Consider the following 17299-nt stretch of genomic DNA (forward strand, 5'->3'; position numbering starts at 1 on the left):
TTCACAGAGGCAGTATCCCAGATATCAGTGTAAGGCCTGAGATAGAGCCAAAATGATGTCTTTGAAATATTGATTCATGTACCTATACATGGATTCACACACAATTGATGTAGGAAAAATGTTAGGGTTGGAAACTGATGGCCAAGAAATTATTCTTAAGATGTCTTTGGTGCAAAAAGGTGGCTTTATTAAAACACAGGGACAGGACCTGTGGGCAGAAAGAGCAGCACCTGGGTCATGAAAAATGGCCTGTTATATACTTTCAAGTTGGAAGGGAGTTAGGGATGGCATAAACCACCCAGATATTTTGGAAACAAGGTTTCCAGGGTCCTGAGGGGGTTAGCTATTGTTAGGAAAATGTTATTTATTACTGTTTAGTAAAAACACAGTCATGAGGATCTTCAGATGTATATCAGTGGGTCATATGTTTGGAAGATGATTGCTAACATGTATCTTGGGGGTTAGAGATAAAAGAAGTTTCCAAAGGAATTTTATATGTTATAGTAGGCTTACAGAATCCTGCAGGTCAGTCTAAGATTGCCTTTTGCACTTACCAAAGTATTAAAATCGAGGCAACTGGGTTCCTAGAGGAATGTCACTCTGCCTATTTCAAGGACTTGTCAATGGGTTCTAAGTAGTAAGAAAATTTAATAGTTTTTCTTCTGCCTTTGTTTCCCAGATCATAACCATAGTTGAGAACCAGTAGTGGTTTTTGAGACCACAGCTCAATTGTCTTTATGAGCTAGTTGAAGAAACATGGTTCTAGAAAATTCCATTTCTTGTTTTCCTAACATATAGCTATATTTTTGAGATTGTTAGGTAAAAGCAAGATTTTCCATAGTGCCAAATAATGCTAAGGAAATATCTCCAGTAAGACATAAGTCTCTACCAGTTACTAATACTGTTCTGAGAAACTTACAGAGGTTCTAATCTGTGAGAAGAGAAAGTAATTTGGAATTTCCAAAGCTTCCCTAAGCACATTTTGGAAAAGCAATCTTTTTCATTTTCAACTAGAACTGTGATTATGGCTTCTATGGTTTTTAAGTCATCTGCAGAAAGATTGCTTCAGAATCAACTGGGAAACTTGTTAAGAGTGCAGTTTCCTAAACCTCACCCCAAGAGAATTGGATTGAGTAGGGCTGGGGGCAAGCTCAGGAGTTGTTTTTAGCAACCACCAGGTGATTCTGATGCATTCAAAGTCACTGTGAGCTCTAGTGTATGCAAAGATGCATTCCAGAGGAACTCAGTAGAAAGTTTTAGGAATTCTGATAGCCTCAGATCCCCAGAGGCACAAGTAGAAAAGATATAGATTTCACTTTCATGACATTCACAAAGTATTCACATAGAGATCTAAAAAATGAAATAACTTTTCCATCCTATAGTTGATGAAAAAAGAACATAGTGTTCATATGTTGTGTAAATCGTTTTCATTAAATCTTTTGGCTGGAATAGTTACATCATCATATTTGTAAATCCATTAACAGGTTCTTTTCCTGTAGGTTTTCAGCAGCAGCCATGGGAGAACCAAAATACATCTTGTGGATCCTGTTAATATGTGTTTACTCCCTTCAGATGAGTCCTATGATATTTGCCAGCTTTGCAAATATAACTCCTGGTTCAATATATTCTGTATGATAGAATGAATTTGAAGAAAAAAATTGTTGTAGTCCAACTTTTCTTTTTCTTAGAAAAGTTGTTACCCAGTACATGTGACCTCATTAGTCAGAACTTTTCTACAATCACTCTAAGTTTTAGAAGTTAAGGCAGTGATCCTTAATATTTTGGATCAAGGATTTCAATGAGAATCTGACAAGAGCCTTGGAACTGTCTTGCCCAGATACTTGGACATATTTAAATGAAATCAAAGTCTCCATATATTTTTAGGGAATCTATTAACATCCCAAAGCTCTTTAGAGTCACGTTGTAGCTTAAAAATTCCTGATATAAGAAATGTGGCATCTATGCAAATTTATAACTTAAAATAATTTTATATGTTTTTCAGGTATCTGTACAAGAATGAAATTCATGCCCTAGATAAGCAAACATTTAAAGGACTCATATCTTTGGAACAGCTGTAAGTAATAAAAACTTCTTATTGAATCATTGATGGTTATGGTTCAAATAGAAGCTTTTTAAGTGTCATTATGTGATAGTTGAGCAATTATTTTAAGTTTTGTCATGCAGCTTGAATGATTGAATATTCTGTCATCAGTTGGATAAAAATCAGAATGTATGACAGAGTTGGCATGAGGGCAGGAAGATAGCGCTTGGTTGGAATCCCAGCCCCTGCATTTATTAGTTGTATGCTATTGGGCAAGTTGCCTTCCCTGAATCTGTTTCCAAATCTCTAAAATGAAGGTATTTCTACTATAGATTAAGATATTCCAAACAAAGAGTCTAGTTTATCACTTGACACAAAATAGACATCTCATAGAAGGTAATTGATACCTGTGATTTATCAAGTTCATAGTCATTTATCTTATATGGGAACTCCCAGAGCATGAGCTCTAACCTCTTGTTCGACAAATGAATAACCAAATCCAATGTTAATTAAGTGACTTGCTTAAGGTTAAAAGTTTGTGGAATTGTTATTACAACCTAGATCTCCTGACTGCTATTCTAGTGCACTTTTTAGCATTTGACACCTTACTGCTGGTTTCATGAATAATTTGAAATCCCATAAAATTTAGTTTCACTTTTCAGAATTTCAGTTTGAAATATGAATTCTTCAGTATGAAAAAATTATGTTATATTGTTACTGTTACTGAACGGCAATTTGATGTTTTAGTGAGACATTTCTCTCAATTTTTAGTGCTGTAATGCAAATACTAATAAAATATTTGAAGATATTTTACCTCATTCATGACAAGCTATGGGCTATTTATCAGCTCAGATATATAGAATACTCCTTGATCTTTGATTAATAGGACTCTTAAATACTAGAAGCTTTTGATTCTCAGTTTTGTTTCTATCTTCACGGTGGCTTCTTATTTTCAAAGGCTATTTGCAATCATTTCTGTAAGAAATATGCTTCTGTAACAGTTCAAAGAAATCCAGATTTCTGTTTCCTAGAAGGCCAAAGTGTTAGACTATTGTATTAAAATATGATCAATTGGAGATACATATATATATATATATATGTATATATATATATATATTTTTTTTTTTTTAAAGAATTTATTTATTTGACAGAGAGTGAGAGAAGGAGAGAGAACACAAGCAGGGGGAGCAGCAGAGGGAGAGGGGGAAGCAGGCTCCCTGCTCAGCAGGGAGCCTGATGTGGGACTCAATCCCAGGACCCTGAGATCATGACCCGAGCTGAAGGCAGAGGCTCAACCCACTGAGCCACCCAAGAGCCCCAATTGGATATATTTTTACAAACATTTATTTCTATTTACTTCTCTGCTTATTAATTTTCTTTTACATAACTAATGAGTCATCCTATGACAAAGTGTGTTTCTTCATCTTTAGGTGATTTTTACTATATTGTAGAACCATCACAAAAACCATTAAGTATAACTTCTTTAATAACAAAAACAAACAAAACCCTTATTACTGTGATGTATTTTTCATCAAATATAGTCACAGATAGTTTATAAAAATTAACATATGAAAAGTTCTAATTCTTGTTTAAAGTACACATAATACTCACCAGTAAATGCTTTATATTCTGATAATAATTATTGGTCCTACTAATATTGAGTAATATTATTGCTTAAAGCCATGGAAATAAGCATTTCTGTTTGCTAATTTTAAAGCATGATTCCATGCTCTTGTGAATCACTATTCAAAGAGGATTTTTGGAATCCAAATATGTAATCTCTAATCCTTGGAATTTTTCATGATTTTAATTATAGCTCTGAAAGCCAATTCATTCCCATATCTCTATCAAACTAAAAAAGAGCTTGAAATGCCTAAAATATTTTTTCTTTAAGATCTATATACGTGTCCTTTCTTTTAATGATTCTTATTGTTCACAACGCTTTTGGGATTAAAATCCTTTTTGAGAAAGGCAGGAAGACATGATAGTTGTTTGCATAGCCTTGAAAATATAGTAGAGCATTTTAATGGCAATTCTGCTACTGACATGATTGTTTACATTAAGTATGAAAGTATACTTTTTGGTTTTCCTGTAGTCTTTAAGACATAGTCTGTGATCTAAAAAAGTGGCAATGAAAAGTGAAGAAAGGATATTGAAGTAGGATTTGTTAATGTAATTCTTTTTTTTTTTTTTTTTTGATCTTTTGGTCAATTGAAAATTTGGTAAACTATATTCATTTTTTAAAAGATTTTATTTATTTATTTTTGTTTGCTTATTTGACAGAGAGTATGAGCTGTAGGGAGGGGTAGAGAGAGAAAGAGAATGTCAAGCCTACTCCATGGTTAGCACAGAGCTGACATGGGCTTGATCTTGATCTTGATCTCAAGACCTTGAGATCATGGTCTTAGCTGAAATCAAGAGTTAAATAGTTAACCAACTGAGCCATCTAGGTGATCCAAACTACGTTCCTTTTTTAGAACCACTTTATTGAGGTATGATTATCACATAAAAGGATGTGCATGCTTTATGTAAACAACCGGATGAGTTTGGAGATAAATATACACCAACAAAACCATTGCCACAATCTATGTCATAAATATATCCATCACTTCCAAAAGTTTCCTTCCATCCCTGTATTATAAGTATTTTTGATAAGAACACATAATATACCCTCTTAGCAAATGTTTAAGCATACAGTTCAGCTGTAATTCCTGAAACTATAACATTACCAGAACAATACATAAAGTCTTCTTGACAGTGGTCTTCAATGATTTCCTGGATATGAAAGTGAAAGCACAGACTACAAAAGCAAAAATAGACAATTAGAGCTACATCAAACTAAAAAAAATTCTGTACAACAAAGGAAAACATCAACAAAATGAAAGGCACTTCATGTAATGGAAAAATATTTGCAAACATATATCCAATAAATCCAAAACATATGAGGAACTCTTACAATTCAATAGCAAAAATCCAAATAACCTGATTAAAAAATAGGGAAAGGAGTTGAAAAGATATTTCCCCCAGAAAGACTTACAAATGGCCAACAAGTATATGAAAGTGTTCTCAATGTCACTAATCATCAGGGAAATGCAAATTAAAACATGATGTGAAGTCACCTCACACTTGTTAGCATGGCTATTATTAAAAAAAAAAAAAAGTATTGGTGAAGATGGTGCAGAGGAAAGAGAATTCCTTGCACAGTGTTGGTGGGAATGTAAATTGGTGCAGCCACTATGGAAAAAAGTACAGACATTTCTCAAAAAATTAAAAATAGAATTACCATGTGATCCACCAATCCCACTTCTGGATATTTATTCAAAGAAGTTGAACTCAGGATCTGAAAGAGATACCTGCACTCCCATGTTCACTGCAACATTATTTATAATAGCCCTCTGTCCACTGACAAATGAATTGATAAGGAAAATGTGGTGCATACATACACCAGAATATTATTCAGGATCAAAAAAGAAAGAAATCCTGCCATTTGTGATAACCTGATCGAATTTGGAAGATATTATGCTAAGTGAAGTAAGCCTGACACAGAAGGACAAATACTATATAATACCACTTGTAAGAGAAATCTAAATAGTCAAAGAAGCACAGAGTAGAATAGTGGTTGCCAGGGGATGGGGGCGGGAGAAATGGGGAGCTGTTAATCAAAGGGTGCAATCTTTTAGTAATGAGAAATGAATAAAACCTAGCAATCTGCTGTACAAAATAGTGACAAGCCACATTCTGCTTTAAAGATAAATGCTTTATTTATATTGCATTAGAATATCTTCCATGTGTTGGCTACATGAAGAGAAACTTTGATATTAAATACAAGTAATAAAGCATAAATGTTATTTTAAGCATTAATAAGGCACAGTTGTTTCTGTAGAATAATTTATATTATATTGATTGTGTCAGGGCAGTGAATGGAGTAAGGAGTAATTATCTTTATAAGAAATAGAATGAATTTTTATGTAGGAAGATAGAATTATTATATATTAAGAAAGTGTATATTAAATGAATATTTATGAGGATTCAATCAATTTTATCAAAGGTAAAGACCATTTCCTTGGGTATAATTTTCCATTTTTTATATAGTTGAACACAACTGTTTAAGGGGGATAACATCTCCAAAGCATGTTTTTATTCTGCAAATGATGCAGAGGACTCTAATGCTTCTACCTTTCTGAATAAGAGTACCTGCTGTGTTCTTAGAAAGTACAGTTTAATATTTCTTGTATTATTAGTCAGTCATCCTGCTTTCAATTACTCTTCTTCATCCAAAATTTCTGTCTTTATTCTCCTGATACAATGGACATATTTTCATTGATAATTTTTTTTGCCAATAAATTTCTTATCCTAACCTCCTTAATAGGCACTGAGTATCTCTTGTGAAATGATATTTTCTAGCAATGGTCCTCATATGACCACTGAACTAGAAGTGATACAATCCATTTTAGTTAGTCATTATTTTAAACTTAAAATATTTCCTTTTCAATGTATAACTTCATATTCCTTACTTTTTCTTTTCTTTACATGTTTACTTATTGCTAAGTGATATATTTTATCTAGAGCATTTCTATTATATAAAAACAGGCTTTCGTACCTGTGTTAAACTGTTATGTTTTGCTCCATGTCTTAAATATCAACATCATATTCCATTGTCTACTGAAATTACAGAAAGAGACAGAACAGTGTTTCCAAGAACGTAAGATCTTATGAACTAAGTTTGAACTAAGTATGAAGTAAGACTGAACTAAATTTGATCTGACTGAACATGTGTTGCAGTTATCAATTATTTAATCTTGAGCATTTCACTTTACAATTCTAAACCTTATTTTCCTTATATTGTTTTTTAAATAAGGATAATAGTAGCTATTTGCCAGGCTAACTCTGAGATCCAAGGATAATATAGATAAAACACTTGGCAAGAGTTGATCCTGAAATAACAATACCTATTATTATTTTTTTAAATTTTTCCATAGCATATATTCTTTCTTTTTTTAAAAATTTCAATTAATTTTTTTCAGTGTTCCAAAATTCATTGTTTATGCACCACACCCAGTGCTCCATGCAATATATGCCCTCCATAATACCCACCCCCAGGCTCACCCAACCCCCCACTCCCTCCCCTTCAAAACCCTCAGTTTGTTTCTCAGAGTCCACAGTCTCTCATGGTTTGTCCCCCTCTCCAATTCCCCCCCCCCACTTCTCTCCATCTCCCAATGTCTTCTGTGTTATTCCTTATGCTCCACAAGAAATACCTATTATTTTTATAATTATATTTATTATTATTTATAGTTATTAGTTCACTATTTTCTGAACAACTTGTTAAAAAAAAACAGCTAATTTGGGGCACCTGGATGGCTCAGTGGGTTAGGCCTCTGCCTTCAGCTTAGGTCATGGTCTCAGGGTCCTGGGATCGAGCCCCACATAGGGCTTTCTGCTTAGCGGGGAGCCTGCTTCCCCTCTCCCTCTGCCTGCCTCTCTGCCTACTTGTGATCTCTCTCTCTCTCTAATAAATAATAAAGTCTTTTTTTTAAAAAAGAAACAGCTAATTTGTTATTTATTTATTTAAAGAAATGGCTAATTTAAATGGTGTATTTTTTAAAAAGACTTACTTATTTGATAAAGAGAGAGAGTAGGGGTGGGGAGGGACAAGGGGAAAGGAAAGGGAGAGAGAAGCAGACTTTGTCCTGAGTGTGGAGCCTGAAACAGGGCTTGACCTCATGACCTTGAGATCACGACCTAAGCTGCAACTAAGAGTTGGATGCTTAACTGACTGAGCCACTCAGGTGTCCCTAAATGGTATATTTTTTAAATACAAAGTTAAACTTAGCTAGTGATATAAAGTATTATTAACTTAATGTCTTTGACTTTTCTTGATCTGCGTAGTTTATCTTAAAGGACTTTTCAACTTGATTACTTAACATAAGCCATAAATGACTATAAATGCTAACAAGATACCATCTTTTTAAACATGAAAATATATCAAATTATAAAGTTAATATTTCAAAGGTTTTTAAAAGTATCTTTTTTTTTTCAAGAAGCTTCAAGCCTGATTGCATTTTTTTAAGAATATAAAATTACAAAGAACAGAATAGCTAGCTTAATGTTTTTGGATTTATAGATACTTGACAAATACAAAAATTTTGACTGGAACAAAAGAATATATGCGTAAAACTTCTTTTGCTCATTCATTGCCCGAAAGTCCTGCATTAGAGCCCCTTTGGGCTTATCTAAATTATCACTGTCATTCATCCAAAAATCACCAGGTAAATCTCTGTAGTTAAACAAATTGAGTTTGTCACTAATTGCAATGAATGAGAACACATGCTGTGGGGAGTCATGGGGACTGTCATTAAGAGGATGTTAGAAAAAACATGTTATAAACTTAAACTTTGGCTAGGTGATTTTGGAGAGGGAAAGAAGGCAGGGATTTACTCTAAATTGAATAATTCCAGAAAATGTTCACCAACCCTATGATTGTGTATCTTAATTAATCTTATCTATAGAGAGGGGAGAATAGAATGAGAATAAAACTGTAATTGATAGGATATAGGATTCACTGAATCTGGCCAAAAGAAGAGGGTGTTTGGTATTTTGTGGGTGGCAAAGTAACCTTGTTTTTGTTTGTGCTTAGACAAAATTAGCAAGTAGCCTTGTTTTGTTCCATTTTATCAAGGTCTAAGAGTAACCTTGTCTTAGCTTGGATTCTGTGAGATTATGTTCAGTAGAATACCATGGCCTATCCATGAGTGCCAGGCCAGCTTTTGAATGTCAAAGATAATCTTTCTTTTTTTTTTTTTTCTTTTGTCAAGATAAATTAGAGCTCAGAATTCAGAATAAAGCATAGATCATTACGGCAGTAAAGATTCTTTATTAAAGACTTTATTTAAAATGATCCTTCCATCAGATCACTAGTAACGTATTCTCAGTATAAAAAGGATCTTTGATGTATAACATCTGAAAAAATTCCATTGATTTAAAAACAGAGACAAATTTCTGCTTTTGACTATGTGTTGTAGGAGACAGCAGATTTACATTCTGCTTTTAAAACCCCCAAAACCGACAAAATATATAAACCAGCAGTTTTCAGGCAATGGACAACAGACAACAAAGAACTGTGATCCATTACACAGGGACTCATGATGTGATCTCTGTGATTGTGCAGTTTCCAGGTTGAAGCACAGGGAGGATTACATAGCCAGAGACTGGGTGAGTTGAGGAGGCAAAAATTGGAGTTTGGGGGTTCCAGCATGGTGAAAACTGGTGACATGGGGCACCAGAGAGTAGAAAACCCCATGGAGAGGGCTCTGGACCTCCAGCGGTTTCTCCTAGTCTTTGGCTGGATACTGATCAGTACAAATTTCAGGAAACTACCTGTGGATAGAAGAGAACTACTGGAAATCTCTAGGTCAGAAAATTCCTGAATTTTCTACCCAGGGCAGAGAATATTTTGTGGTACTACCAGCCAGTGTGGAAGGACCTGATGCTACTTAGCACTGGATAGAGTTCTCAGTAGAGTGTCACCTTAACAGAAGGGCTAAATGAGTCCTAAGATGAAGATTTCTTTATCTGCTCTAATACGGGTTAAAACAAGCCAAAGAGAATCAAACTGCTCTCAGGTAATATAACTGTGCAGAATGAAGTCCACTGTTCATCAAGGAAATGCAACAAAATCCAGCCGTGAATAACCCAACATTCACAATTCTTCTGATTCAATCAGAAATTGCCAAGCAAGCACATCACGACAGAGTTATAAAATCAAGAAACCAAAACCTGATAATACCAAAAGGAAAAATAAGCAAATTGAACACTCTTCTGTCAATAATTGATAGAAAAATAGATGGAAAAATCACTAAGCATACAGGAGACCAGAATACCAGTACCGACTTGACCTAACTGAAAGTAATAGGGCACTCCACCTCAAACCTGAAAAAGATACATTTTCAAGTGCAGAAGGAACACTTACAGAGATAGATCATATTCTAAACTACAAAATAATTCTAAATAATTTTCTTTTTTAATTGCAAATGGATTTATCCATAAATAGGAGAGAATTGCAATTTGGGACAAACTAGCTATGGTAAGCCATAGACAAGTCCAACAAACAAAGGAGAAAATGTTATTTCATGAGGAGGAGGGGGTTGGGAGTAGTTGTTTTGGACAAAAGTCTATTGGGAGATAAGGAAGCATTCAGGGTGATGATGATTTCTCATTGGCTGAGTTGCCGGGGTTGTTAATTTTCTTATAGGAGGTACAGTGTGTATCCTTTTCTGTTGTGGCCTATAAATTGATAATTCTTGCCAGTTGATGATTCTTCTTTTGGGGTCTGTAACCCACACTTCTTCCTGTAATTGACACAAAATAGTACCATGTGAAAGCTCCTCCTCCTGGCTTCCTGAATCCATTTTAATAAGGTTTCCTTTTATATATTTTCACATCTCCTTCTTTTGGTCAAGGTCTTTCTTTGAAAACATCACTGATCAAGAATCAGGTTTTCTGGAGTTCTTGGGTGGCTCAGGTCTTGATCCCAGAGTCTTGGGATTGAGTCCCACCTCGGGTTCTCTGCTCAGAGGGGAGTCTCTCCTCCCTCTCCCTCTGCTCCTCCCTATCCTCCTCCCCCCAGCCCATGCGCTCCGGCTCAAATAAATAAATAAAATCTTTAGAGTCAGGTTTTCTTAATTCAGTGGCCTTTTGTCCCTTGGTACCAGGAAGGGCTTTTTCTGGGTGTCATGTCCCACATCAGAGAGAAATTTTATAGATTGGAAACCTACTGAGGTCACATGTGAGTAACAAGCGGTAGGAGGGAGAACTCTCAGGTACTTCCATCTTTGGTCCATATTTATAGGTACATTATTTTTACAAAGGTTTGACAGGCAACAAGTACAGAATCAAAAATAACGTGCCAATTCCCAGTTGTGTGATGGCTCTAAATCAGCACCCTAAGTCTGAAAGTAGCCCACTGAAAATATTTACTGACCCATATTCTGACTTCAGGGAGAAAATTCTCCTTACAGAAGGAAACCTAGAGTCATGTATGCCTCCTGAAACTCCCTGCTTCAAGCAGCCTTGAAAGCAGATGAGTGGATACTGCAAAAGCACAATGAAAGAACTGAGTGCATCTGGGAAGATACAGTACAGGTATAAATATGAAGCAATAGTTGATAAACGTTTTGCAAGACAGCAAATCTTCAAAGACATCTTTAACATTATTATTATCCCCAAAGAACTATTTGGAACTAAATGTGTTACCAGTAATACAGCCTGTAAATACAAACCGTGAATTTGAATAAGAATTCAGAATCAGTAGCATAAAAAGGTGTGGTCAGTTGTGCAAAAAGATGTATTTAAACAGAATGGAATACTATCCAGCAAATAAAAGAAATCTTGTCATTTGCAACAACATGGTTGGACCTGGATGGTAATATGCTAAGTGATCTAAGTCAGAGAAAAACAAATACTGTATGATGTTACTTTTTAAAATTTTTAAAAAATTTTTGATTTTTTAAAGATTTTTATTTATTTGACAGACAGAGGCCACAAGTAGGCAGAGAGGCAGGCAGAGAGAGAGGGGGAAGCAGGCTCCCTGCTGAGCAGAGAGCTCGATGTGGGGCTAGATCCCGGGGATCATGACTGGAGCTGAAGGCAGAGCCACTCAGGTGTCCCTGTATGATATTACTTATATGTGGAATCTAAGCAAGCAAACAAACAGCAGAAACAGATTTATAGATAAAACAGATTATTGGTCAGAGGGGAGGGGATGTGGGACAGATGAAACAGGTAAAAGAGATTAGGAAGTATAAACTTCTAGTTATAAGATGAGTAAGTCATGGGGATGCAATATACAGCATAGAGAATATAGTCAGTAATATTGTAATGACTTTGTATGGTAACAGTAACTGAACTTATGTCAGGGATCATTTTGTAATTTATAAAAATACCAAATCATTATGGTGTACACCTGAAACTAATAGGACATTATGTCAATTGTATGTCAATAAAAAATGAAAAGAAAAAAGTAGAAGTTGCATATTGTTACAAAAATAAAAATGATCATCTTTTGGTAGAATAATCTTTTCACAGTGCACTCCTGGGAGAGAAAGACCTTAAGCATCACTCCTTCAATCTCAAGATTTCCTCTGTTGGAAATGATACCTCCAGGAAGACTCTCCTCAACTGTGCTGGAAAGGCCCCTATCATGTATTGCTAATCAACCCTTATGCCACCAAACTTGCAGGAATAGACTTTTGGAGTCATGAGACATATATAAAGAAATCACCAAACCTTGACTGGACTACACACAATTTGGTGACCCAAAAGTAAAGATTTCCTGGAACTGAAAATGTCCTGATGACATCTGATGAGACAGCATTCCCAAAATGTCTGTACCAGATCAGTTAAAAGGTTTAGGAAATTTCAGATGATGGAAATCATACAAAAAATGTTTTCTGATTGAAAATAGAATTAAACTAGAGAACAAAAATAGAATGATATCATACAAATTTCTAAATTGTTAGACCTATCAAGCAATTCAAAGAGGAAATGACAAGAAAAATTAGGAAGTATTTTGAGTAAAATAAAAATGAAATGACAACAAAATGAGATTTTGAGGATATAAATAAAGTAGAGGCTAGATTGAAATTTACAAAATTAAATAGTTACATTAGAAAAGAATGAAGATATCAAATCAGTGATCCTAGTTTCTACCTAAAAAATCTAAACAAGCAGAGAAAATTATATCCAGAATAACCAGAAAGAAGGAAACAATGAAGGAGTTAAAATCAAAGAAATTGAAAATAGAACCACAATAGAGAAAAGTGAATACACAAAAATCTTGTTCACTGAGAAAATAATAACATTGATAGACCTTAAGCCAATTATCAGAAAAAAGGGAGAAGATACAATTTACCAATATCAAGAATGGGGGTGAATCAGTACAGATACTTTGAAAACACTAAATGGATAATAAGGATTTATCATAAACAATTTTCTTCCAATAAATTGGACAACTTAATGAAACAAAAGAAAAATATTTTTGAAAATACAACTTACAAAGTTTACCCAAAAACAAAGAAATAACCTGTATAACTGTATATATATAAATATATATAATAAATTACATGTGTAATGAAAACATTTCCAGATAAAAATAAATTCCATGTGCAGATATCTTCATCGGTAAATTGTTACAAACATTTAAGGAAGAAATAAACCCAATGTGATACAATTTTGTTTCAAAAGTAAAAGAGGAACAGTTTCCAATTCTTTCTGAGTTGCAGTCGTTTTATGACACCAAAGTCAGACAAAAGTATTACAAGAAAAGAAAATAAAAGACCTGCATCCCTCATTAATATAGATGCAAAATTCCTTAACCAAATACTAGAAAGTCAAGTCTAGCAAATTATCTGAAAGGTATACTAAATAAATCATACACAAGTACCTTTAATGTAAGGAATACAGGCTGGTTTGACATTTGAAAATCAAAAATATATTTCACCATATTAATACATTAAAGAAGAAAAAAATGACCATCTCAATATTTGAGAAAATATTTTATATATTTTTATAATATATATTTACATATAAATATATTTTATATATTTTACATATATATATATATATAATATAAATATATCTTACATACTTTATACGTATATCATATATTATTTTTCTCAAAATACTTGAGAAAGTATTTGAGAAAATTCAGTGAACGTTCATGGTAAAACCTTCAGCAAATAAAGAGTGATGGGAATTTTCTCAACCTGGTAAGCCACATCTAAGAAAGGCCCTTGCCTTGGCCCTTACCAAGGCCCTGGCCCTTGGGTGGCTCAGTCAGTTAAGCATCTGCCTTCAGCTCAGGTCATGATCCCAAGGTCCTGGAATCAAGTCCTGCATCTCTGCTCAGCAGGGGTGTCTGCTTCTCCCTCTCCTTCTCCCTCTGCCCCTGCTTGTACTCTCTCTCTTGCTCACTCTCTCTCTCAAGTAAATAAATAAAATCTTAAAAAAAAATGGCCCTTGTCGAACTTTATATTCAATGGTAAAAAGACGAGTATTTTACTCTTAAGTTTGGGAACAAGGGAAGAATGAAAGGAAATAATGAAAGATGTTCATCATTTTGAGTCATTAGGGAAATACAAATTAAAACCACCGCGAGATACCAGTACACATCTTTTAGAATGGCTAAAATTAAAGCACCAAGCAGTAGGGAAAATGTGGGGCTCCTGGAACTCTCCCACATTTGCTGCCAAGAGTGTAAAACTATAGACACTTTGAAACACAGTTTGGCAATAAAGAGTTTGGACACAGCAATTTTAGTTTTCAGTGAAAGCATTTACTCTAAATAAATAAAATATCTTTCCACACAAAGACTAGTACTTGAATAATTACAGCATCTTTATTAAAATAGTCCTAGATTGATTAAAAACAACCCAAATGTCCATCAACTGGTGAATGGATCAACAAATTAAGATATATCCATGTGGTGGGATAATACTCAGTAATAAACAGGAAAAAACCACTGCTACTCATGACATCCTGGATGAATTTCAAGCACATATGCTAACTGAAAGGAGCTAGATAAGTGAGATTTTATACTGTCTGGTTACATTTACATTACATTCTAGGAAATGCACAACTAGAGTGACAAAAAACAGGTCAGTGGTTTCCTGGAGCCCAAGGGCAGGTGGGAAGTAGGCCTGGCTGAAAAGTATGTTGAGAGCATTTTGGGGATTCATGGAAATATTCAAGATATCATATTTGTGATGCTGGTTAAATGAGGTATACACCTATCATAACTAATTGACTTGCATACTTAAAATTGGTGAATTATTATCACCTATAACTTATACTTTACTAAATATGACTTAAATAAAAACAAATAAATACCTCATATATCTCATTTGTTTTCCAGATGTTTCCATGACTTTAGCCTCATTCCCATTTTTGTTTGCTAAATTTATGATTTCTTATACTGGCTTACAGTACATCTTGAACTCAGAAAGTAAAATGTCTCTGATTCTGATTTTCTTTTTAAAAACTTTTTGCACTCTCATATGTTTTAGAATTAGCTTGTTCATTTTAATCTTCATGCCACCACCCACTCCATTACCACCAAGTAAAAAAAAAAAAAAGCCCTCTGAGATTCTGACTGGAATTATATTGAATCCGTAGATCTATTTCTCAGAATATCTATCACCAAACATACCATATATGGATTTAGACCAGACATAATGAAATAGATTCTTTTGGGTAGAATTATATCCAAAGCAAAAAGTAGAATTATATCCAAAGCCACCTAAATAATTTGGGTAAAGTCAAAGCACATCTTTGGCCAGCAACAGCATCAGCTGTATCTTGGGTAGAGCATCTAGGAGAACTTTCTTGGAACCCAAGCAACTTGAGGGCTGGGGGTACAATTACAAGAGACTACGGTTTGATCCTATTTTCTGAGTGTCTTTAAAATTCAATGTTGAACCACCTTTCTAGAAAGAGTTCCATTCTTGCCTCAATTAATTTTGTTTTTCCAACTGACTTTGTGACAACATTTGAAATATATTTGATGAGAGGGCGCCTGGGTGGCTCAGTGGGTTAAGCCGCTGCCTTCGGCTCAGGTCATGATCTCAGAGTCCTGGGATAGAGCCCCGCATCGGGCTCTCTGCTCAGCAGGGAGCCTGCTTCCTCCTCTCTCTCTGCCTGCCTCTCTGCCTGCTTGTGATCTCTCTGTCAAATAAATAAATAAAATCTTAAAAAAAAAAAAGAAATATATTTGATGAGAAAATAGCAATACCATATTCTCTGTTGTTTATACTCCACTACATCCCATTTTGGGTCAGGGATTGGCTTCCCCAATCCAGTCCATAGCATCATCCTATTTCCTCACTGATGTATCTTGGCACGAAGCTAACACTGGCAAACCCTCTTTGGGGCACTGCATAAAAAGAGGGCTTTGAGGACTTTTCCCTCTTCTGCACAATTCTAGATAAAGTCTGTAAGACAAAGAATAATCCTGACTTTGAAATGTCCAAGTTTGTTCTTCAATAGCAAGTGGATGTTAAAAACGGAGAAATTCTCTGATTTTGGGGGGCTTTCCAAGGTTTCCTAGGGAAAGGCCCAGACATTCACACTGAGAAATAGGTTGGTGGGGGTGGGGTTGAATGTTTCTCATCTCCCTGGTCGCCCTGTGCTTGCACACGAGTGCTTCTGAGGGCTGGGATCAGAGGGAACGGAGGTGCTTGTGTCAGACTTCAAGCACTGCTGTTGCTAAAACGCCTGGAGAGGAGAACAAGAATTCTGCATTTGAGTGTGTTTTGAAGGCATTCTGTAAACGACAATTGTTGCCAATTAATCTGTGTTTGGGCTTTTGATTGGATTTCCTTTTCTAACTTATGTTCTAAGAGGACAGTTTGTAGATGAGTGTTTCTAAAGTTAAAACTTTCATCTGCCTTGCAACTTGCTCGGTACTGTTCCTGAACCAGAGAATATCCAGCCTGGCAGCATGTGAGAATCCCCCAGGGAGCTCACAAAAATAGCACTGTCTGCCCACCCTTGCAATAAATCAGAATCCCGGGAGGAGGGTGCTGGCAGTGGTAGTTTCTTTTAAAGTCCCCTGGGAGATTTTAATGTGCAGTTAGGATTAAGAATTATTATCTTTACTTTAAAAGTATTACATATCCCCAAGATACTATCTGAGCTCTTACCTGAGATTTGTTTCCTTTTCTGTCTACAATTCTCCCCTAACAACCATCACCAAGAGCTTATAAACCCCGTTATTTAGAATCTACCTTTATCTGACATAAAAGCTGTGCCATGTACCAGTCAAATAAACACATTAGGTTTGGGTTTTAAATGAATTATTATAAACGTTTGGGCTCGAGTACTTAAATAGAAATCATCTCAACTTGTTTTTCCACATTGCAGAGCTGTTGTGTCACTGGACTCACTTTCTATCCTCCTGTTCATTCCTGACGTAATTGCATGAAAGCACTGTGTGCGTGTGTGTGTGTGTGTGTGTGTGTGTGTGTATCTGTGTGTCTGTGTGTCTGTAGTGGAGGGTGGGGTGCAGGAGGGCAGGCTCCTTCAGTTTTGTTTAATGTAATAGCAAATACTTGTGTTTGGCCAGCATACACTTTTGAAAATTGATATCATAAAATTTGTGATACAGTATCAAGAAAGAAGAATCCAGAAAGTTAACAAAATAAATGCATTTATGTTTATTAAAAAGAAGACTTAGATTACGTAATAAACAATATGCCTTTATTG

The 17299-nt window shown here is 35.1% G+C and overlaps 1 protein-coding gene across 1 annotated transcript in view; it reads left to right on the top strand.

The window, feature by feature from the left end:
- Positions 1 to 17299, top strand: part of PXDNL (peroxidasin like) — a 466402-nt gene that overhangs the window by 253322 nt on the left and 195781 nt on the right. Inside the window, 1 exon segment of the mRNA XM_047727586.1 lies at positions 2003 to 2074. Coding sequence (XP_047583542.1) covers positions 2003 to 2074 — 72 coding nt within the window.

Source organism: Lutra lutra, chromosome 4 (assembly GCF_902655055.1).
Source record: "Lutra lutra chromosome 4, mLutLut1.2, whole genome shotgun sequence".
NCBI lineage: Eukaryota > Metazoa > Chordata > Mammalia > Carnivora > Mustelidae > Lutra > Lutra lutra.